This window comes from Dipodomys merriami, unplaced genomic scaffold (genome assembly GCF_024711535.1).
Source record: "Dipodomys merriami isolate MVZ:Mamm:240054 unplaced genomic scaffold, mDipMer1.0.p SCAF_1, whole genome shotgun sequence".
NCBI lineage: Eukaryota > Metazoa > Chordata > Mammalia > Rodentia > Heteromyidae > Dipodomys > Dipodomys merriami.
Window position 1 is genome coordinate 49,918,065 of NW_027202270.1, and position 23,675 is coordinate 49,941,739.

Below are 23,675 nucleotides of genomic sequence, written 5' to 3' on the forward strand. Positions count from 1 at the left end.
TATAAGTGTTCCTGGACATAAGGCAAGTCTTAACTGTAGTAGTAGAGAATTAAATGTTGCAAAAATGGGTTGATGTTGACAGTAGTAATAATCTCTCTGCAATGCTGAAGAGATACGCAATGTTGTGATCCTGGGTTCTATTTTATCATGTTTTGTGAAATGCATTTTTTGGGGGGGGTCCGGTTGTGGAGCCTGAACTCTGGGCCTGGGCCCTGACCCTCAGCTCTTCAGCTCAAGGCTAGCGCTCTACCACTTGAGCCACAGCATCACTTCCGGCTTTTTTCTTTTTGCTTATGTGGTGCTGAGGAATCGAACCCAGGGCCTCATGCATGCAAGGCAAGCGCTCTACCATTGAGCCACCTTCCCAGCCCCCATGAAATGCATATTTTCAGTTCACAAATTCATTTTGCTCTTAGCTTGTTTTCTAAAGTTGCAGAATCAGTTGCTTTGTTTGAGACAAGGCCTCACTATGTGGCTCAGGCTAACCATCCATCTGCCTCAACACTCCAGTGCTGGGATTATAGGCATGCTTGACCATACACAGTATTATTGGAAGAAAATAGATTAATCAATTGCCTGAACACTCACCACATCTTTAAAGCCATGAAAAACTTGTATTCCCTTTTAGTTAACCAAACATATACATATTGCTCATATTTTAGGAATGAGACATTATCATAATTTTAAATAATGCTTTCTACAGAGTTAATTGCTAATCTTCATGGCACATACACAAAAAACTTTCAGCATAAAATAACACTAAATATTCCCTCTTACGCTCAAGTGAAAAGCTTTTTTGTAATGAAGAGAAAATCATTATTAGAAAGTAATCAAAGATTAATATTATGTGAATATCAGTTTCAATGCTAATATCTGCACTGGCAGTGGATACAATTCTAAGATTTAAGATATGGTTCTACATTCTTAGATTTTTTTTAAGGCACACTTGTATAGACATATGCATAAAACAAAGAAGACTGTTAAATTATCTGTTATGACCTTGGAACTCATGACAAATGCGAAACTAATTTAAGGTAATTTGTAGGATTCTCTACTTTCTATATTTCATTATAATAATTTGACTTTTCCATCAATAAAATCTTTTACTATAAACAATAACATAGTTGGGTTTTTAATCAATTAACTTTATAGAGAAACTGGTAAAAAGTAGAAAATCTGGGGTCATCCTAGTTGAAAGGAGAAGACCAAGATTTAAACATAGGTCTTTAGATCTTTTATCTCAAATCTGAGTTACTAAATTATGTAGAATAATTCTCTTTTTCATCCAGTTTAAAAATTTCATGTGCTGTATGCTGTAGGGTGTGCCTATAATCCTAGCCCTCAGGAAGTAGAGACTAGAGAATCATGAGTTCAAGGCCAGCCTGGTCTACATAGCCAGCCCCTGTCTCAAAAATCTAAGGATTACAGATGTACCCCAATGGTAGAACACTTGTCCAGTATATGTAATGTCATGGACTCAATCTCTAGAACCAAAAACACACAACAATTTTTTTAAAAGATAAAAAAATCTTTTCGTGTGACTTCTGAATTATCATAACATTAGAACAATGACCTTCACAGATAGGACATGTATTAGAATCAGATGTAAAATTAGATCATTCATTCTCTTATATAGTAAAGCTGAAAATACACATTATACTATTTGGATTATATTGTTTATTCAACAACTTTAAAACCTCTGGACTGTTCTAAAATTATTTTCATAGCAGTAGACAACATTGACACATTTTCCCAGTGTAAAGGCTCTCACAGTTTTACATGATTCATTTGAGAAGCAAACCAATTAAATGTAAGACCCATTTTGGATATTCCAGGCCTGAGACTTGGCATGGTGCAGCTGTTAGAGAAAAGAAGCATCTGCAGTAATTGGGCCCTATGGGTTTCCACTTGCAGCAGTACGAAGAGAAAAAAAAATGAGACAGCTGCTGCTGGTGACCATAGTAAGCAGTCCAACAAAGAGCTGTGTGCTACTTTCATGGAAGGGAGATGGCCAGCCCGTGCCCAGAGAGAGCCCAGACAAGGAACTAGAATCATCACCATTAGCGAGACATTCTACTTGCCAAAGACTGCCTGAACTAGGGAACTTGATTTTTTTTTTAATTTACGTATAGGAATAAATATCATGAATCCGAAGGGATTATAAAGTTGAACTTTATAAGAAATTTCGATCAGCATTTTCTTATTCCTGTAGTTTGTACAGCTTTTGTATCATATGAGGAGTTTCCATACAGGCAGAATCCAGACACTTTTTCAATCTATACTATTGGTTAAGAAAAAAAAAAAAGACCACCCTCTTGTTGTAAACTTCAAAATGTGCTAGCATAAGCAATGGATAGCACTGTTGTGTCTTTGTACATAGGGAAATATTGTACTGCCTCCTTAAATAACAGTTGTGGTTTTATGACATGTCAAGCACTTTTAAAAATCATTCCAGCTGGGCACCAGTGGCTCACCCCTGCAATCCTACATATTCTGGAGGTTGAGATCTGAGGATCGAGGTTCAAAGCCAACCAGGCAGGAAAGTCCACGAGACTCTGATCTCCAAAAAACACCAAAATAAAAAAGCAGAATTGGAGCTTTGGCTCAAATGGTAGAGCGCGCGCGCACACACACATACACACACACACACACACACACACACACACACACACACACACCATCATTCCAAAGCTAGTGGTCCATCCTCAAACAATTCTACATAAAATAGCTCAAGGGAGCCAAATGCTTCCTAGAGAATAGGCCTTGTGGAATTGCACCATTATTTCTCAATGACCATAATATCAAGCAACAACTTCTAGTGAAACTGAGCTTACAAGTGTTCCAGGAGTAAGTAGTATCTAAACAAGATAATCAAGTCAGTTTCTTCTAGTACAAACACCAACTATCTAGTTTTTCTTCCAATCATTACTTTCTCAACTCTTAAAAAGTATAACATAAAACACCATTGTTCTACTCTGCCCAGCAAGGTAGGCTAGGAAGAGTCCAAAGGATGTCTGATGCTGACTGGGAACAGTGTCCTTCAGTGACCAGTGTAGCTTCTCTCCCACACGGCCATTCCAGGTGCACTAGCCTCCTATACTCCACCTACAAAGAAAAGACAACATAAACCCCCTGGACATGGGTTTAAATACTCTTGTCATTTGAAGAATTCTTCAGGATACCCACAGTTTAGTTTTATGGTATTTCTCATAAGTTGAAAAAACACTATAAATTCTAAGTGTTGTGTTAGAGTCTATAGAACCTTTAATTCATTTAATTGTAGCCCTTTGACAACTAACCTTTTGCTTACAGTATATCTTTACAGATATTCAATTGTGTTCAAGTATAAATGAATGCAGAGTATCTTGTCTGTGTACTTTATATTAGAACACAGTTTGGCACATACTCATATTTTCCAGTTCTTGTGTCTCTTACTGTGGAAATACTTTCCTGACAATGTGAAGACTGCTATTCTTCCCCATAATTTGTGGTCCTCCCTGAACAGTCTGATGTCAAAATATTAAGCCATTAATTGTCATTTCTCTATATTTTTGTTTTGATTTTGTAAAAATTTTTTTTATAATTTTTTTTTTTTTTTGTCAGTCGTGGGGCTTGAACTCTGGGCCTGGGTGCTGTCCCTCAGCTCTTCAGCTCAAGGCGAGCGCTCTACCACTTGAGCTACAGCGCCACTTTCGGTTTTCTGGTGGTTTATTGGAGATAGGAGTCTCACGGTCTCTCCTGCCCGGGCTGGCTTTGAACCGCGATCCTCAGATCTCAGCCTCCTAAGTAGCTAGGATTACAGGCGTGAGCCACCAGCGCCCGGCTGATTTTGTAAAATATTTTAAAGTATATTATTGAAATCATTCTGGCTTGGAAATGGTACTTAGTATGAAATATACAGCAGTAATTTTTATCAAATTGAGGCATTAGGAAAAATAGTTGTTTTAAAGTTATTTAATGTGCAATGTACTGTTTTATATCATCTAGTTTTAAATTTAGTTTGCTTTGATTGATAACCCTGGGAAGAATCTATGAAAATAGTGTGAAAAAGTTTGAACAGTACTTGAAGATAAAACTAATCCTGAGTATTGCAGTTAATAAAACTGTCTTAAAAGCCTGGTGTCAGTGGCTCATGTCTGTAATCCTAGCTACTTAGTAGAATCGAGGTGTTAGCCTTGAGTGAAAAAGTTGAGGGATAGTGCTAAGGCCCTGAGTTCAAGCTCTAGTACCAGCACAGATAAAAAAGTAAAAAGAAAAAAACTGTATATTAAAATTTATTTAACTGAGAGAGAGAGGGAAGGGGTGACACTGTCCCCAAAGAAATGAATTCAATGTACTCATTACCTGACTTATGAAAAGTAACTTCTCTGTATATCACCTTCATCATATAATAAAAAAATCAGCTAACTTAAAAAAAGAAAAAAACGGTAGATTATATTTTACATTGCTGCTAAGTGAGTAGATTTTAATTGTTGTTTTGCCATATATAAAAGTAACTATGGCTGGGCACCAGTGGCTCACACATGCCTGTAATCCTTGCTATTCAGGAGGGTGAATCTTAAGACTGTGATATGAAGCTCCTTAGACAGGAAAGTCTAAGAGGTTCTTATCTCCATTTAATCATTGGAAAGCCACAAGCCACAAGTGGAGTTGTGCTTTAAATAGCACAGTACTAATCCTGAGCAAAAAAAGCTCAGGAGCTCCAAGGCCCTGAGTTTAAGGGCCAAGACTTGAACACACACGTGCCTGTGAGCGTGTGCACGTGCACACACACATACACACACACACACACATACACACACACAAAGTAACAGGGGGTGAGATGATAAGATACATTTATTTAAGTATTGTAACAATAACATGTTATACACTCAATATAACAATAAAATTTGATCTTAAAACTTTTATGAGATGAGAAAATAACATCATGAATTTTAATATACTTTTGTCAATGTTATATTTTATTTAATATATAATACTAGACATGGTTAGAAAAAATATATTAAACAAAATGCATTTAATCTTAACATGTATCATTTGCAGAATTTCTAGTGAGAATTTTCCCTACTTAAGTAGAAAGACTCTTCCTTTGAAGTCAATAACTTGATGTTTCTATAACAAACAGTTCTGTTATTTTGTAATTAAAAAATTACATTTACATGGTCTTTCAAATTAACATATCAATTTATCTGGATCAGTGCCACCCCTTTCATCATTATCCCCCAGTCTATTCCAGCCCTCCTCATTCCCTCAAGTTATTACTATTTTTAATCTTCATATTCTCCTTTAAGATGGATTGACACATGACTAAGGGGGTAAGAGTGTACAAGTTATAACCATTAGTACTGCTCTCAGTTTTCCAGGGCAATTAATATGTCTGGTTTAACTTGAAAGAGAATAGAGAAGCCAGGAATCAGTGGCTCAAACCTGTAATCCTAGCTACTTAAGAGGCTGAGATCTGAAGATCATGACTGGAAGACCAGCCTAGGCAGCAAAGTCTGTGAGACTTTGCAAAAACAGAAGGAGGGAAGGAAGGAGGGAAGGAAGGAAGGAGGGAAGCAAGGAAGGAAGGACGGAAGGAAGGAAGGAAGGACAGAAGGAAGGAAGGAAAGAAGGAAGAAAGGAAGGAAGGAAGGAAGGAAGGAAGGAAGGAAGATATTCTAATTTGGGTTACTTTTCTTTTCTCACATACCCAGACTCTACTGTCACAGAAGCCCGGGAAAAGAGAAAAGGCAAATGCCTATACAGTTTTCTAAACTCTCCATTTATACACATAGGGAAAGTGGACCATTAAAGTTTAAAAAGCAAAGTACACAATGATTTTGAATGGAGAATATAAGAAAGATGACACAACTGAAAAAGTGTGAGATTTCAAGTTTGCCAAAATTAGTCTTGCCATCTACAGCATTCTAAATCATTTTCTGATCCTCTATTCTAATGTCTGATGTACTGACATTCTTTACTTTTTTCATTTGTAAGTATTCCATTGGAAAAGGAAAACTTGACTTCTAAATTTACTTTGGAATTATTATTTTCTTTGTGAGTCCAGCGGTTCTTGTCTAGTCTTTTAAACACTGCCTGGAAAGTCTAGTTTCAAAATATGAAGCCCTTCATTTGCCATTTTTCTCTCTATATTTTGTGTATGTAAAATATTTTTTAAAAATGTTATATCAAATTTTGTTTGATTCAACTGTATGATGAAACATACAATTGAACGTTTTTGCAATGAAAATTGTTTCAATGTATGCAATGAATGACTTGTTTTCTAAAACTATCCCAAGGCAGCTTCCACCAGTAACATTTTCTTGGTTCTTGTCTTCCACCCACAGGGTGTTCTCTGTGCAGCTCCTCTGATTTTTATCATTCCCTCAGCATGCTATCTGAAACTGTCTGAGGAGCCAAGGACACATTCAGATAAGATTATGTCCTGTGTCATGCTTCCTGTCGGAGCTGTGGTGATGGTTTTTGGATTCGTCATGGCTATCACAAATCCTCAGGACTGTACCCATGGGCAGGAAATGTTCTACTGCTCTCCTGACAATTTCTCCTTTACAAATACCTCTGATTCTCACATTCAACTGACAACACAGTTCTCCATTTTAAACAGCAGTATCTTTCAATAAGCTATCTTCAAAAGAAAAAGCATGTAACTCCTTATTTTCATACATTCTAGTCTCTGTGCTATTAAAATTTCACTGCCATTTAGAAAGACTTGCTTCTCCTTAGTCTTCATTGTAGTAGAAGACAAAGAAGATAGATACATTTTACCTTAACCCAGAACAAATATTTTATTCTAATAACTTCACTACATTAATGCTAATTGAAGAAGCAAAAGTGAAGCCTTTTCATTTGCTCCTACCCCCTCATTAAAGCCTTCCTTTTATTTAATACGTGAGCCAATATATTGTTCTCCAAAATAAGTATGTGTTTATGAGTTGGTATTTTGTGTACTTATCCTTCAGGAGGAAACAAATGTTTTTAAAGATCTTTAGAATTGGAAGAGGAAAATCAAAACTATTAACAATCTCAACAGTAAAAAGGGTAACTTCATTTGTTTAGAGAAAAGTAAAACCCTGGAAAATGAACACAGTCCTCCCTGTGTTAAGAAGCATGAGCCCCAAAGTTCAGTTATGCATCAGATTTTCACTTGTTGAATTTGCAGATCTGGCAGGAATATACAATCTCAAGTTGAAATTTGAGACTCTTAAGTTCACAGTCAGAATTAGGGCTACACAAGAGGCATTTTTGCTGCTCTGGGATAGGGGTAGCAATCCTTAAAGAGATGATGGACTCTTTTTTTGACTGAGTTCTTTGGCAGCAGATGGGGGTAGAGTTTTTCACACAGGGTATTTATTAGGAAAAATAACCATTGGGAAAGAAGGAGGAAAACAGGATTGGGAATAGATGTAAAGCTACAAGTTGACAATGCTCTGGCCCTTCTACAGGGAGTATGGAGCCCATCAGAGGTGTTCCTGTTCAGAAGAAATAGTGATTTTAATCCTGCTGCCTCCAACAGATGTTTGATGTGGGCACCTGGGGAGGGATGAACCCTTGGGCTAGCAGCTCTTGGCAGCTGAACAGAGCCAAAAGGAAGTGAGAGCTGGAGGCTGGTTGTCTCCTGATGACTTAAGTACCCATGCTTTCTTGGTGGGTTATCTTGGAAAACAGCTGTATCGGCCACAGATGCCCTTGATTTTTATTGAGAATGTCTACTTTTATGAAATGAGGATTTCATATCTTTATATCTATGACAATCTCTAAAAGTATGTAGAGCAATTGGGTTTCATTATACACACAACTTTTGCTCAAGACTCTATTTCTCATCTTTTCATTGGTATTTCAATCAGGTTGACTATAGCTGTCTATTTATTGTTTCTAAAGTATAAGAACAAGTCACAAGAAGAGTTGGTGCATACAAAATTGGCACATTTCATAAGCAAACACACACACAAAATAAAAACGCTGTAGGATATATATATATATATATATATATATATATATATATATATAGTGTTGCTGCAATTTGGATCGAGAAGTGAGAGTTAATGCACCACACAGTTTAGTAATAAAGAATATCAGGGAACCTCTATCTTAGAAGGCCTAGGATATAGGTAGTAACGTTTGTTTCAATAAGATATCTATGCCACTGAACTAATTTAAAATATGTTGGCTACCCAGCTTGCCTATACTTAACTTGTAAATTTGTTTTTATAGTTATTTAAGAGCCATAAGTATAAGCCATTTTTACACATGTAGGTGAAAGAATTATAAAAAGGAGTTTAAGTCCATACAAAGGGAATGTAAGAAATAGGTGAAATATTTTAGCCCTACATTACCCAAGACTGAGAAAGATTTCCTATTTAGTTATTAAGGTCATGAGAGATGAGATTACTCAGAGTGCACAGAGAGAAATATGTCAAGGATCACATAATTTAGAGAAATATGTCAAGGATCACATAATTTAGCACTTAATCATCTATTATCTTGTACTTTGGTCATTGCTTCAAACATGCTAACCTTGAGTTTTCAAGTAGAGCTCCTAGTAATAACTGAACAACGAAGTAATAAGACCTAAGACTACTTGTTTATCGTCAATCAATGGCACAACATGAATTCCTCAGCTTCAGTAAGTACAAGAATTACTATGTTTGAATGAATCCTAGGAACTTATATCTACTTGGAAAGAAAACAAAGCACCATGACAAAGTAAAGCATCACTTCCTTCTGTTTTCTTCCCTAGTTCAGTAAATTTCCATAGAAACCCATCACTTCCCTGTCCCTAACAAGATAATTGTCAGGTATGCAGCTTGTGTTTGAGGCTGTCAGTGCACTGAAATTTCCAAAGTATTTTGTCATTTAAAATGGATGGTGATAGAAAGCAACAGTGTCTTCATACCATAATGCAATCATTTAGGCTGCATTGGCTTCTATTGGATGCCATCTATGTAATTTAGGAATGAGATCCTTGTCCACTTCACCTACAACCTTTGATTTCAGTCTTCCCTAGAACGATATTCAAAATTCTGAGAGAGTAAATGGCCTTGTCTCTGGATTATTTCCAATAATGTCAAGTGATACTTTTGTTGCCTCCTGTCTTTCCTGAATCCAGGTTATCCAACTAAGTAAATCCCAACTAACTTTCTGCTGAAGTTGTAATGTACACATTTACCTAGTTAGGCACACATTTCTTAGGAACAGGCTTCCTTCTGGTTTATCTGCTGCAGCCTCAGGTAAGAAAGCAGCTTAGTCTGTTCAGAATGGGAGGAGTGGCCACTGATTGGAACAGGTATGGACATGAAGTCCAAGTGCTGTGCACTCCCGCATAGACCAGTGGGTGGCCATGAGATAAGGTACCTATAACTACTTCATGAGTGGTAATAGCCACAACAAATGGATATGCTCCTTTCAGAATGTACGTGCACTCTAAAAAAGTGAATGAAGAATGGTATAACAAAATAAATATGAGTGGACCAGAGATACTATGAGCAAGAAAACACATAGATGAGGTGAGAAAGAAAAAGAATGCAGTTATTATCATCTTGACAGTGGTTTTCAAACTAATATGTGTGTCACAGTCACCTGGAGGAATTGAAACAAACACATGCTGCCAAGCTTCACTCTGGTTCAGTGCTCCAGTGTGGAGTCTGAGAATTTGCATTTTTTAAAGGTTCCCAAGAGATGCTGACACAGTTGATTCAAGGCCACTTTAGTAAAGCTGGAGGTTAGTCATAAGAAAGTAGGAGAAGGGGACATCTGCGTAGAAGCTTGGACAAAATAAAAGCAAGACGCAGGAAGGGAGGGTCAGGAGAATTAAGAACAAAGGGGAAAACAGAGATTACAGCCTAAAGTCAACACAGCTGTGGTGGTTCAGCTCAAGTCTGCTTCCAAGCCTGCCAGCACTGAGGAAAGTTGGCCTCAGCTTTACAGCCTTATGAGAAGCCAGAAACACAATAGTTACTCAAAAGTACACCCACTATTCCAAGGACTCAATTCTCAATGGAAAACAGGTTAAAAAGTGGGACATGTACAATGTTCTTGCTAGTATTGTACAGATAAAGAATTCATGCTTCTGTCTTCTATAGGACACTATCATTCCGTTCATGTTTGCTCCTTGACAATGAAGATTAGCATTGGTATTCCCATTATATTCATTTATATTGATATGTAATTGGTCCATTAAAACAAAAACAAACTGGCAAACACTGGGTTTACTCTGTACTTCACTGGGTTTAATCTGCCCTTCTTGAATCTTACTTAATTTGGGTTCTTACTAATTCCCACCTTAGCAAATGCATAACCCAAGTATTATATCTTTAGGCTATCTTTTTCCTCCAAAATAATTTGTGTATCAATCTAAAACTCATGGTATTAAACCAATGTTTTGGTAATATTCCTAATATTCCTTTCCTGCTCAAAACCTTTCCATGAGACCTTGCGCTGGTTGGATAAAGTAGAAATGCTCAAGCCTGTAAGTCAAATCTTTCATAACATGGTCTCAACACAATGATTTGTCATACTTGCTGTGATGGAAAGATAGCAGCATTTCTTCCACCATAACTAGAATATTTCTTTACACTAACACTGCTCTGTGGACATTTCTGCTTTGTCCCTGAATTTTTGGAATGTCCTTTTCTGAAGTTACCAAACTCTCCATCAAAATTCCATCCACCTTCAGTTGTTTTTTTTTTTTTTTTGATGTATCATCTTTGACAACCCAAACTATGATCTTGCTCCTTCTCTGTAACTGCGTGAGTCTAGTAGCTATGTTACATGAAGGAACCTTGCTTAGGCAACCCTACTAAATAGTCCTTGAGAACACAGAATATGCTTCAATTGTGTTCTTTTCATTCTTGATAGCCTATGGCATGGTGACTTGAAATATAGTCAACACCTAAGTATCTGACATGAGATTTCTGATATAAAGGATAAACTGATTAGTTGTACCCATACAAAAATAGTTTATTGAATTGTTGGAGCTATAATGTAGACACTGAGTTAGGTAGCAAATTAATATGAAATTTATACAACAAGGTGGTTTATATAAAATTGGTTTTATTTAGGTGGCAGGGCAGTTGCTTTATTATGGAACCATTGGAGAATTTATAGGGCACACTCTTTTTTTTTTTTTTTGGTCCGGTCGTGGGGTCTGAACTCTGGGCCTGGGTGCTGTCCCTCAGCTCTTCAGCTCAAGGCTAGTGCTCTACCATTTGAGCCACAGCGCCACTTCCGGCTTTTTTCTTTTTTCTTATGTGGTGCTTAGGAATCGAACCCAGGGCTTCATGCATACAAGGCAAGCGCTCTACCACTGAGCCACCTTCCCAGCAGGGCACACTCTTAAAATAACTCAAGTACACACTTATCAGGACTTATTATTTTACTTGTTTATATTGTAAGTGAATATGGCTTATATTTTTCTTTATCATAAGCATGTTTTTCTTAATTTTATTTTTGTCAGTGATATATTTATATATCTTACTTGAATGAGCAACAGCCTGCCTTTATCTAAATCTGTGTTTAAATTTATATCCAATCAGAAAAATTTGTATCTTTTTTTTTTTTGGTTTTTGGTTGTGGGGCTTGAACTCTGGGCCTCGGTGCTGTCCCTTAGCTCCTCAGCTCAAGGCAAGTGCTCTACCACCTGAGCTGCAGCATCACTTCTGGTTTTCTGAGTGGTTTATTGGAGATAAGAGTCTCACGGACTTTCCTGCCAGGGCTGGCTTTGAACCATGATCCTCAGATCTCAGCCTCCTGAGTAGCTAGGATTACAGGCATGAGCTACCTGTATCCTTTAAATCAAACTATGTTTAAGGTGTTGGGACAGAGAGTTCAGTAATATGACATAGCAATGAAGAAAACAGGTGTTGTTTAGGAACCAGCAGGTAACAATTCAAGAAAAATATCTCAAAAAAAGAGAAAAATATCTCAAGATCTCCTTTGCAATTTAATCTTTAAAATATTGGAAATTTTTATTCCCAAGGCACAGTAGCTACTAAGTATTTTATCATTTTATGAATTTTGTTTTGCTAGAGAAAAAGACCAGCTCCTGAAAAAGGAATCCAGTGAGACTTAAGTCAACTCTCATCTCTAATTTTCTATTGTTTTGGTTTGTACTTTCATTCATAAACTCAGGGTCTAGGTGCTCTCCTGGCTTTTTGATGGTTAAGAGAGGAGTCTTACGGACTTTCCTGACTGAGCTGGTTTCAAACCATGTTTCTCAGATCCCCACCCCCACTCCCTAGTATTATAAGCATGAATCACCAACACCTGAAAATGCTCTAATTCTTTAAGTTCTGCATCTGTATCTAAGAAGATACAAAATGTGTTTTCCCAGGAAAGCAGATTTTTAGTTAATTTCAGGCTTAATTTTTTACATAATTGGTGCATGTTCCCTAAGTCTTAAAAATAATTTTCTAAGCTACACCTTCTAATGACCCTGTTTCACTCTAAGACTAGAAATGGAATGATCTGTCCTTGGGTTCCATACTTTTTTATTTCAAGGTATTTAAAATGCAATTAGATTTAAAAATAAGCTATAAGAAATGACAAGTGGAGTATAAGTTTAAACATAAATAAAAAATTGGGCCTAAAAAACTCTTGGACTTTGTCCGGTGGGCTTATTTAATTATGGAGATGTTCACTGGGAGATGTTCTAGGTTCTAGCTCTAGAAGACAGCCTAACCTGTCAAAGCAGGTTTTGAAAGAAGAGATAAGCAATTAAGTAATGTTTGGTTAAGATAGAAAGTTTCCTAGGAACAAATAATTTTTTCTCTTTTTTAATTTAATCTTATAGAGGCGTTACAGTTACATACATAAGGTAATGAGTACATTTCTTGTCTAACATTGTTACCCCCTCCCTCATTTTTCTCCCACTTTCCCTCCCCACCCTGACTACCCCTCAAGTTGTAAAGTTCATTTCCAACATAGTTTATGAGTATCACTATTGCATTGGCTAACTCTTTGTCCTCTGTCTCACAATTGCATTGTTCCCTGTCCCTTCCCCAAATCAGAAGAGCATATATATGACACAGGGTACCAAAATCAAATACAGTGACAACAGGGGATAAACAAAAGAGGAGGAAAAAGTGAAAGAAAAAAGAAACAACTTCACACAGTACATTAAAAATAACAACAAAGAAAAACCTCATTTCCTTATCTCGGAGTTCATTTTGATTAGCATAATTTTATATGGTCATATGTACATAGCTATTGAGTTATTGTGATCCTCTGCTAGGACTATCCTAGTGACATATACTTACTATAATTATTACTATAAATGAGGGAAACCATGGAGTCTATGTTTCTCTGGGTTTGGCTTACTTCACTTAATATGATTGTTTCCCAAGTCTTTCTATTTCCTTATGAATGGAGTGATGTCATTTTTTCTGAGGAAGAATAGAATTCCATTGGGTGTGTGTGTGTGTGTGTGTGTGTGTGTGTGTGTGTGTGTGTGTGTGTGTGTGTGTGTGTGTGTGTGTGTGTGTGTGTGTGTGTGTGTGTGTGTGTGTGTGTGTATGTGCCATATTTTCTTGATCCATTCATCTACTGAGGGCATCTGGGCTGGTTCCATATTTTAGCTATGGTTAAAGCCACAATGAACATGGTTATGCTGGTAGCTTTGGTATGGCCTTGTTTGTGGTCATTTGGGTATATACTCAGGAGTGAGATTGCTGGGTCATAGGGAAGCTCTATGTTTAGTCTTTTGAGGAACCCCCATACTGTTTTCCAGAGTGATTGAACAAGTTTACTCTCCCACCAACAGTGTAATAAATAATTTTATATGTGTGAGCTAAATTTCAGCTGAAGATCCCTTCCTTGTCCTCAGGTGATGTGGTTAAACTTGATCTTAAACATATTTCACAGTTGAGAGGAGCTATTATGACTTCTGCAAATCCTCCTCACTTTCTTTTTCACACTTGTCTATTTTGCCAATGACCAGGGATCTTTTGCTTTGCATCTATAAACCCCCACAATACTCTGGATGTAAAACATAGTCCTTTATCACTCATGCCATGCAGTGTCTACGTTATTTCTTGTTACTATTGCTTTTTTTTTTGAAGATTTAAAGTAGTTGCAAGGAGCTTCTCTGTGCAGATTTCACCATCCACACCTCAATTCTTCATGTTGCAGCTCCTGAAATAATGAAAAAATAATTCCTTCTTCCCTTTTCACTTCCAGTACTTCTGGATGTCTAGAATTCCTACACATGCACACATATCTTGTATCTATTCTATCCCTTTCTCCCTCTTCCTCCCTTCCTCTCTCTCTTTCTCTCTCTCTCTCTTTCTCTTTTTCTCTTTCTCTCTCTCTCTGCCTCACATTTGCCATTTTCTTTTTTCTGACATAAATGCTATTCTCTTCCTAAGAAACCTTCAAATAGAAACTATCAAATTCATCTGATTTTCTTTCCATTTCCTGACATATAGGCCCTCTGTCCTTTATATTTTTTTTAATTGTATTTTATTTTATTTGAGAACATACTGTACAGAGGGGCAACAATTACATGGGCAGGATAATGCATACATTTCTTACCAAGCATTGCAGCCTCCTCCTTTGTTTACCCTTCACTTCCCTTCCCCGCCTCCCCCCTCCCCCCACCCAATTTTACCCCCCTCCCCCCACCCAATTATACCCCCCTCCCCCCCCACACCGAAATTGTAAAGCTGGTAAATTTTTTTTTTTTTTTTGGGTCCAGTCGTGGGGCCTGAACTCTGGGCCTGGGCGCTGTCCCTCAGCTCTTCAGCTCAAGGCTAGCGCTCTACCACTTGAGCCACAGCGCCACTTCTGGCTTTTTTCTTTTTGCTTATGTGGTGCTGAGGAATCGAACCCAGGGCCTCTGGCATGCAAGGCATGCGCTCTACCACTAAGCCACCTTGAGTCTCATTAACTTTTTTTTCAATCTACTCCTTTCCTTTAAACTGCAACTTATTCATACTGTACACAGGATCTGTCCCATCCAGATGGGTGAAACAGATTGAACAGTTGATTCTGTGGTTTCCCAACATAGTGAACCCACAAAGCTGAAACTAAATTCTATAGGCCTCACAGGCTTTTCTTCAGCCATTGTAGTTTTCCAAACATGGCTGTGTTATGCATACAACAGCTGTGTCTCCATGCTTTCTTGCCTTTCTGAATCAGATTAGAGCAGTAGTGAGTAGGATTAATCACCTGCTTTACAGATTAGAGGAATTTTTTCAAAGCTACTAATTTTGTCTAGTTTCAAATACAGAGTAGTCTTAAAATATCTGACATGCTGTTGATCTTTTATCATGTTAAAAACACAGACATTGGGCTGGGAATGTGGCTTAGTATTAGAGTGCTTGCCTAGTATGCATGAAGCCCTGGGTTTGATTCCTCAGTACCACATATACAGAAAAAGTCGGAAGTGGCACTGTAGCTCAAGTGGTAGAGTGTTAGCCTTGAGCTAAAGAAGCTCAGAGACAGTACCCAGGCCCTGAGTTCAAACCCCAGGACTGGCAAGACAAAAAACAAACAAACGACAACAACAAGAAACAGAGACATCTGGGCTGGAGATATGGCTTAGTGATAGATCATTTGTCTAGCATGTGTAGGCCATACACCATAGACAAAATTGCAGAAATTTCATAAGGGATAATAATTTTGGCTTAAAAGCTTCCACTTAATAATCATATCTATTAATAATAGGTGTCAGTCTAAGAGACTGCAATTGCTGAACTCTCCATCATTCCCTACCCACATAAATTCCAGTAAATTGTAAGATCATATGCAAATACCGCAAATATCTCTTACTTTAAAAGGTCTCCCTGACCCTTTTCCTGTAGACACTATTTTCCCTTGTAACTATGGGGCTATATGTATCTGACAGCATAAGGAACATTCCAAAATAAATAAGAACTTTCCAACATTATAGCTGACCAACATTGGCATGAAATGCACTAGAATTTAGTAAAACTTCTGTATATGAAGTAACTTAAACAAGTTTGTAATTTTTCCCAATGTGCTAGGATCAGTTCATGTGCTATATAAGTAGTAAATTTAAAGTTATTTAAATTTACTTTAAAGTTCTGGAAGGTCTCTAATGATACTCTAGAGTCTATCCACATTTTCTTTTGTGTTTTCCCATCCTTCCTTCCTACTTTCTTTCTTTTTTTTTTGAGGGGGGGGCTCTGTCGTGGGGCCTGAACTCTGGGCCTGGGTGCTGTCCCTTAGCTCTTCATCTGTAGACTAGCAGTCTACCACTTGAGCCTCAGCCCCATTTCCGGCTTTTTCTGCTTATGTGGTGCTGAGGAATTGAACTCAGGGCCTCATGCATTCAAGGCAAGCACTTTACCACTGAGCCACCTTCCCAGCCCCGCTTCCTTCCTACTTTCATACATTTTCAGCCCCCTTCAGGTCCACACATGAGTGCAATGGCATAATGACCTACCTCCATTCTAATAATGTGCTGACACTGTAGCATCATAAACCCATTGTCTACAGCATCTTCAGACCTCCACATATTCAGCAATCCCTCCTCATTTCCTTGGCAAACCCTGATTCTTCTCCATCTATGGCCTTGAAAATGTCATAATATTGCAATCACACAATATGTCATATTTTCAGATTTGCTACTTTCACTGACGAATGTGAATGTAAGGTTGGGTCTTCCATGTATTTCCATGGCTTGATACTCAATTCTTTTTTAACATTAAATAATATTTGGTACCATAATTTTGTTTCTAATAAAAGTAGATGTGCCATAGTTTGTGAATCCATTTACCCATTGAAGGACACGTTCCTTGCTTCCAAGATTTTTCAATGATGAGTAAAAGGAACCCTAAGATAAACTATGGTCCATGGGTGGTCATGATATTTATGTAGGATCATCAGTTATAACAGATGTGTCATTGTGTAGAGATTTAGATGTGGAGAAGACTTCATGTGTGGAAGTAGGGGATGTATAAGATATCTCTGTACTTTCCCTTTAATTTTACTATGACTCTAAAACTGTCTCCCAATAAATTAAGTTTTATTAAAGAAAAAAAGAAGTGAAAATAATACCATCCAGTGTTCTCTTTTCTTAGCTGTCTATTATTTCCTTCTCTAATGCTAAAAATAAAATCTTCTAGAATATGGGCAAAGCAAAGTTACCATCCATCCCTGTTGAAGACTTACAATTATTATTGTTATGAATTCTTTTTTGTATAACTAAGTTAGTCAGCATACAGATGTAACTAAGGCATACAATGTTCAAGCATACAATGTTCAAGTAGAATACTCAAACTCAAGGAATTAATAGAAAGGTCCCCCTATGACTCTTATTTTGGATGTTTCTTCACAATTTGAGCAGCAAAGTTGCTCCAACCAAGTTCACACAGGGAGGATTATTGTCCTTTGCTTTTTTTCCCTTTATTTTTCTTCTCAGCAACACCCAACACTGAGGCTGTTCACAACACACTATCCTCAAGATACAGTACCATACACAACTTGTTGAGGGTTGCAGATTCACCAGTTAAAAGAGTCGAAAAGGTTCTAACTCTGTATTAGAGTGTGAGAAAAATTAGAGAGTACAAATTTTATAGTGCTGAAGTAATTTGCACCAGCACATTCTTACATTCCTCAATAATCTTGGCACCGATTTAAAGCTTTAAACAATCTGTTCTTGGACAGCTTTACTTCTATTTCCCTTGGAGGCAGCTGGCCTCTCCTTTGGCCTTCACCCAGGGTCATTGTCCTTTCTTGCTAGGTCTACCATCATTCCAAGCCTCCTCTGAATTTTATTTCTACACCTCTCCTTTACCCTAAGACTGCCAGAACCCTTTTCAGCCTGTGGTTCAGGTCAAGTTCACTGAGCTCAACTGGAGGCTGTTCTAGTAACTCCAAATGTGAGCTGAGAGTTTTCTGACCAGATTTCCTCAAGAACTTGGTCAACAACATGATTTACCTGAGCTAAGCATTTCTTTATAGTACATATGTATGTTCTGTATTTCTGATATTTGTATTTTTTCTTTTTATTTTCCTTGTGCTTACCAGCTTGATGAAACATCAGCAGGGTACCAGTGGCTCGTGCATATAATGCTTAGTTAGGAGGCTGAGACCTGAGGATCACCATTTGCATCCAAACTGAGCAGACAAATCCTCAAGACCTTCATCTCTAAGTAACCAGCAAAAAGCCAGAACTGTAGACCTGGCTCAGGTGGTAGAACACTAGCTCTAAGCAGAAAATACCAAGTGAGTGCAGAAAAAAGAAGCTGACAGAATTTGTACTATCCTTCTTTTAAAAATACTTCTGGTAACGTGTACTTGATGATTCCCCACCGCCCCTTGGTAATTACAGTTTCTTTGAAAATGCTGAATCTCTGAATACACCCTCAGATGGGGAAATTCTTCTTCAAAATGGAACACTTCTAGGTCCTTTGACCCAGCAACACTGGGCCAATCATAAATGGAAACTCGCACACACATTTGTGATGGCCAAGTATAGTGAATGCTTGTGGCATCTCATGAGCCCCCAGGGATCCCTATCTCAACAGAAGATTTACTAGAAATTTATATTGAATCCAAATTCAATATAGAACATAAAGTCCAGTAAGGAGAAAGGAATATCAGCTCATATAAGCTACTCAAGATTAAACAGAAGGTATAAGCATTCAATATTTTGTTGGCCTAAATAAAAACATCAATTCATGAGTGATTTATGTTTGAGATTTACATTTATCATCACAATCTGTTCTTGTTTTTCCTATTTGGATACAACTGTAAATGAGAGTTTTTGATCAAAAAGATGTTTTACAGCCGGGTGCCAGTGGCTCACACCTGTAATCCTCAGGAGGCTGAGAACTGAGAATCATGGTTCAAAGCCAGCTCAGGCAAGGAAAGTCTATAAGACTCTTATCTCCAATTAACCACCAGAAAACTGGAAGTGGAGTTGTGGCTCAAGTGGTAGAGCACTAGCCTTGAGCTGAAGAGCTGAGGGACAGCACCCAGGCCCAGAGTTCAAGCCCCACGAAAGACTAAAAAAATAAAATAAAAGATGTCTTACAGGAAGCTTAGTATCTGACTTCAATTTCAAATTCCTCATACTTCAAATCTGAATTTTTCTCAATTCATTGAAAATAAACACCTATAAATTGGGGGGAGCTCATTTCAGAAGTAGAGCACTTCTACTAAGAAAAAAAGAGTTGTGTATTAATCACCTGTAGAAAAACATTTTTTGACAATGTCTCCTTTATAGTTTTTTTAAAAAATTAATTATGCGACATCTCTGTATCAATGCTCAAAAACACTAAGACACCTAAAGTAGCAAAAATATCATCAAACATTTTCTCTCTCTCTCACTTTTATTTGTTAATCACTGTCATAGTAGTTTTTGTTGGACAGCTGGTCTTTGTCTGTTAAGAGCAAAACCATATGAAGCATCAGCATAAACTAAGCAACAGAACGTAGACCTCAGCTAAAACTTCATAGGACAAAAACATACCTTAATATGAGACATGATATTGACTACTACAGCAAGACGCTATAAATATTCTGTGTCTTGGGGTCTGGACAGAAGATTAACTATCAGTCTGTGGCAGACCCTTCTAGATTCAGATTGTACACTGTCATTGCTTGAAGACCCTTGCAACCACATAAACATGGAAGTTCATGAAAGAACTCTGTAACTTGTGCTTTTTGAATTTTCAAAGCAACAACTTCAGGAGGAAAAGTATTTATGAGGTGCTAGATTATACCTTGTACTGCAAAATGCAATGACAAAAATGATTTTTTTTCATTTTTGAGGTGTTTTCAACTGATGAAGAGAAACACTACATTATTAAAAGCATACACCTACAATGAGGACTTGAAGGGAGAATTAGCGTCTTAATTGCACACATAATGAATGATGTCTTTCATGAAGTCAAAGCAGGAATATTCAGTAACAGTCACCTTTGAACCAAAAAAAGGGAGGGCAGGTTGAAATATATTCACTAATTATTTCCTCTCTGTAAAATCTAAAACAATGAATGCTATGAATCACTACAACTAACATTCAGTAGCCTTGAAAAAATTTATAGCACACAATTCAGATTAAAATGTAAAAACTAGTGTCAGGCTCTGGTGGCCCACACTTTTAATCCTAGCTACTAAGAAAACTGAGCTCTGAGATCTGAGGATTGCTGTTTGAAAGGCAGCGCTAGCAGAAAAGGTCTGAGAGGCTCTTATTTCCAACTAACCATGAAACAAACCTGGAAGTGGGGCTGTGGCTCAAGTGGTAAAGCAGTAGCGTGGTGTACCCAGGCTCTGAGTTCAAGCCTCAGTACTAGCATAATATGTGTGTGTAGCTATATAATATTAGTTTAAAGATATATGTATATGTATATTACCGATATATATGCGAAGCCTCCCTTTGCCAATTTTATGAAACAGTAAAAAAAATTCTAAAAAGAAAACATTTTTCTTGAACTATTGTAGTCATTTTGATTGGGCATACCTAAGTCTAGGAGAACATAAGTTTTTTTTCCTAAGGTATTTTATTGTGTGTTGATCAGTTGATAGATAATCCTTCTGTTTTTAAACAATGAATCTTTTCTTTTTCATTTCTCAGAAATATGAGAACAGCATCAGGATTTTCACCCTGTTCTGCACTCGTATATTATCACACATGAGAAATACCTAAGATAATTTTGTTTGTTGAGAGCAGCACTTTGGTTGAAATCCTTGCACAGAGCATAGCTGCCTTTTTTTCAGCAAGTTAAGGACTGTTGCAGTGCTCTTTTAGCTTTAGCTGGGTTTTTTTTTAATATAAACACGTAATTTGTTACATTTAGTTAATATGTGTACTTGGCCAGTTTCCTTTGCCCTGCTTCCTCTCTACTACTAGAGATTCACTCCAGATGCTTTTCCATCTCTAGTCTGAGGAGTACCCTTTGTTAACCAGGCTACCCACCAAATTTACTTGGGAAAGGCCAAAATAAATAGTTCCACTGATGGACATTTTGTAATGAGTGTCACTTTGCCAGGAGGTCCAGCAGACTCAAAAACCCTCTGGAGCCTTTCAGAGGAGAGGTGAGTCAACAAATGAGCCTTGACTCACTGGAGCTTTCTGTTGCCTGAGGACCAATGCTCTTCTCCTAGCCCAAGGAGCAGGGTAATTTCAGGATGGCTTTCCTGACTCATCTTTGGAGCTTTCCCATGGTCTCTAAGAGAGGTAAAGATAAGTTTCCCCCCAAATGAGATGGGTAGATAAATGAATGACTGCTTAGCTACCTCAGGAAGCCAATTGCACTTCAAAAACACTAACCTATTCCTCTCCACTAAAATCCCACAGTGCAATATTTCTGATAATATAGTACTTCACTATCAGTGGAAAACTATCAGGAATTTTGAAGAAGTTACTCTGGCTACTATAAATAAAACCAGAATGGCAATGATGGTCTGAGGCCTGAGTGTACTGGTAAAGAAGACTGTGGTTTGGGGTAGTGGTAGGTAGATTATTTCTACAAAAAAATACTGTTTCATTTAAAAGTATTTATCTGAAGACCTTGTTTCTGGCAATAATCACATAGCAAGGCTAGTTACTGAGACTGTTTTTAGTACCCCAAAATATAACTAACTCATCTGTATATAACAATGTGCTTTTAGCTTCAACTTTCTCTTCCTTAAAATAGGTTAGTGGTCGCACTTGGGGTGGTTCTGAGATTGTTTTTTTTTAAGCAATAAGTGTATAAAGCTCTTGGAAGAAAGTCTTACACACAGAATCAGAATACTTGTCAGCTACTACCATCTGCTTTCTAGCCTCTGATGTTACAGAATGACAAATAGAAGTATGCATATGATAATCTTCAAAATTTTCCAGGAAAAAGACCGATGTACCCATGCTTTACCCCATTGGTAAACATTACCTCAGATTAGTCTCTCTTGACGGATTCTACTGTTGCAGTACCATGAATGTCTCCATTCAACAAAATTCAGTTTAGCTCCTGGCTGATGTCTGCCCACAGAGTCAAAACACAGAGAGGCTTTAAAAGATACACACAGGATTGTGTTATTTAAACAGATTTTGCCTTAGAGGGAGAAGTAAGAGCATCCTTGCCTCATCACCTGTGTCTTAAGGAAACTCTAAAAGCACCCATGTCTCCTGGGACATGGAGTGCCCCCCACCGCTCAGCCTTCTCCCAGCAAGCACTCACTGCTTTACTCCACCAGAGTGCCAGCTGCCATGTGGTTCCAGTTTCTAGTTTCCACATTCACTGGGTGTCTTTCTGATCCAAGAGGAATTAGAGCTCTGAGCTGCCTACTTACCTACTCTGTTTATCTTTATCTGAGTGAAGCAGGTAATTTATCTTGTATTTAATGATCCCTGCGATGTGGAAACTTAAGAGTGACTTCTGTTTTCCTGACTTCATGCTGAATGACATTCATGATGATATTTATGTTGTTAGTAATATTTACAAACCATAGGAAGTCAACCATAGTAGTAAAGATCAGGGCTTAGCAGTTAGAGAACATTGTATAAATATTTGGAGGCAAGAAAACTTTGGTGCACTGTTAGTGGTCATTATTTTGCAAATAATTTTAAATGAGGCTTAAATTTTGTTGAAATGTATTAGCTTATTATTTTACTAAAATATTTCTGTAAATGTATATTAATGTTCTATATTCTGACATTGTGCTGTGCAATATTGTTGGGGACTAGGAGGAGGCTGTAGTAATTACATCGAGATTCACTAGATTTCAGCTTGTTAAACTCAAGACCTGAAAGATCATGTAGATACCAACTTAACAGTAATTTTATGACAGCAGAGCCCAAGAGAGATGGTAAGGGGCTGTGAGGGTCTATTCATCAACTGGCAAGAACGGTTACTAAACAAGAACAAGCAAGCTCTGTAATCTGGGGAATTTCTATTGCATGGAACAAGGATAGAGGGAAAGGGAAAGATGTTTCTTTCGAGAGGCAGAGTGAATATCTGAAATACTAAAATTTTATCTTTAAAGACACATCTTAAAACACAGTATGGCTTATACATTGCTTATGAAAACATCAGGGTATCACTTATATGACTATTTAAATCTTATAAAAGCAATTATACTTTTTATGGCATTTGATGCCTTTAAAATACTTCAAAATTATAAAATTAATATTTAAGAATGAGGCAATTAAGTAACTTACCTCAAAATATAGAAACACTTCTTGACTTAGAAACAATTTAAAGATTTTGTCACATCTATCATTTAGACAGCCAAGTTTATATACTAACCAATAATCATTAGGAAATCACCTATGAAAATCATCTTAAACATATACCTATCTGGACACAGCAGCATACTCCTTTAATCTCAGCTACTAGAGAAGCTGAGGCAGAGGATTATTTGAGCGCAGGAATCCAAGACTAACCCACACAATATACTTAGAATATTAGTGAATTAACCAATTAGTTACAATGAATTCCTCTGTTTCTTTTCACTGCTAGCTTTCTTGGTAGTTGGTGTTTTATCTGTTCTATCAACTGGACATTCCAGGAAAGGATCAAATGGAAGCCTTGGTCTCAAAGAAAAGAACCACTCTCACATTAACAAAGATTACAGATACCCTGCCTCTGTACTGGAAGCCAAAGAAGAGTGAAGCAAAGTCAGCCAATGGGTAAAAGAAAGGTGGTAGCTTCACTGACTAAATTCCAATGACAAACAATTCTGTGGCTTCCGGTTGCAAAGCCTCAGTTCCTGAGGAGGGCACG

At 37.5% G+C, this 23,675-nt stretch overlaps 1 protein-coding gene across 2 annotated transcripts in view; it reads left to right on the forward strand.

The window, feature by feature from the left end:
* Slc38a11 (solute carrier family 38 member 11) overlaps positions 1 to 18,061 on the forward strand; it is a 58,340-nt gene extending 40,279 nt beyond the window's left edge. The window contains exon 12 of one of the 2 annotated variants that reach the window (XM_070034369.1): positions 17,992 to 18,061. In XM_070034369.1, the coding sequence (XP_069890470.1) occupies positions 17,992 to 18,045 (54 nt within the window). In that variant the 3' untranslated portion in view covers positions 18,046 to 18,061. Of the gene's footprint in view, positions 1 to 6,329; positions 6,867 to 17,991 lie in introns of those variants that run through there. The other variant, XM_070034286.1, reaches the window with a different exon arrangement.
* Positions 18,062 to 23,675: the final 5,614 nt, after the last annotated feature.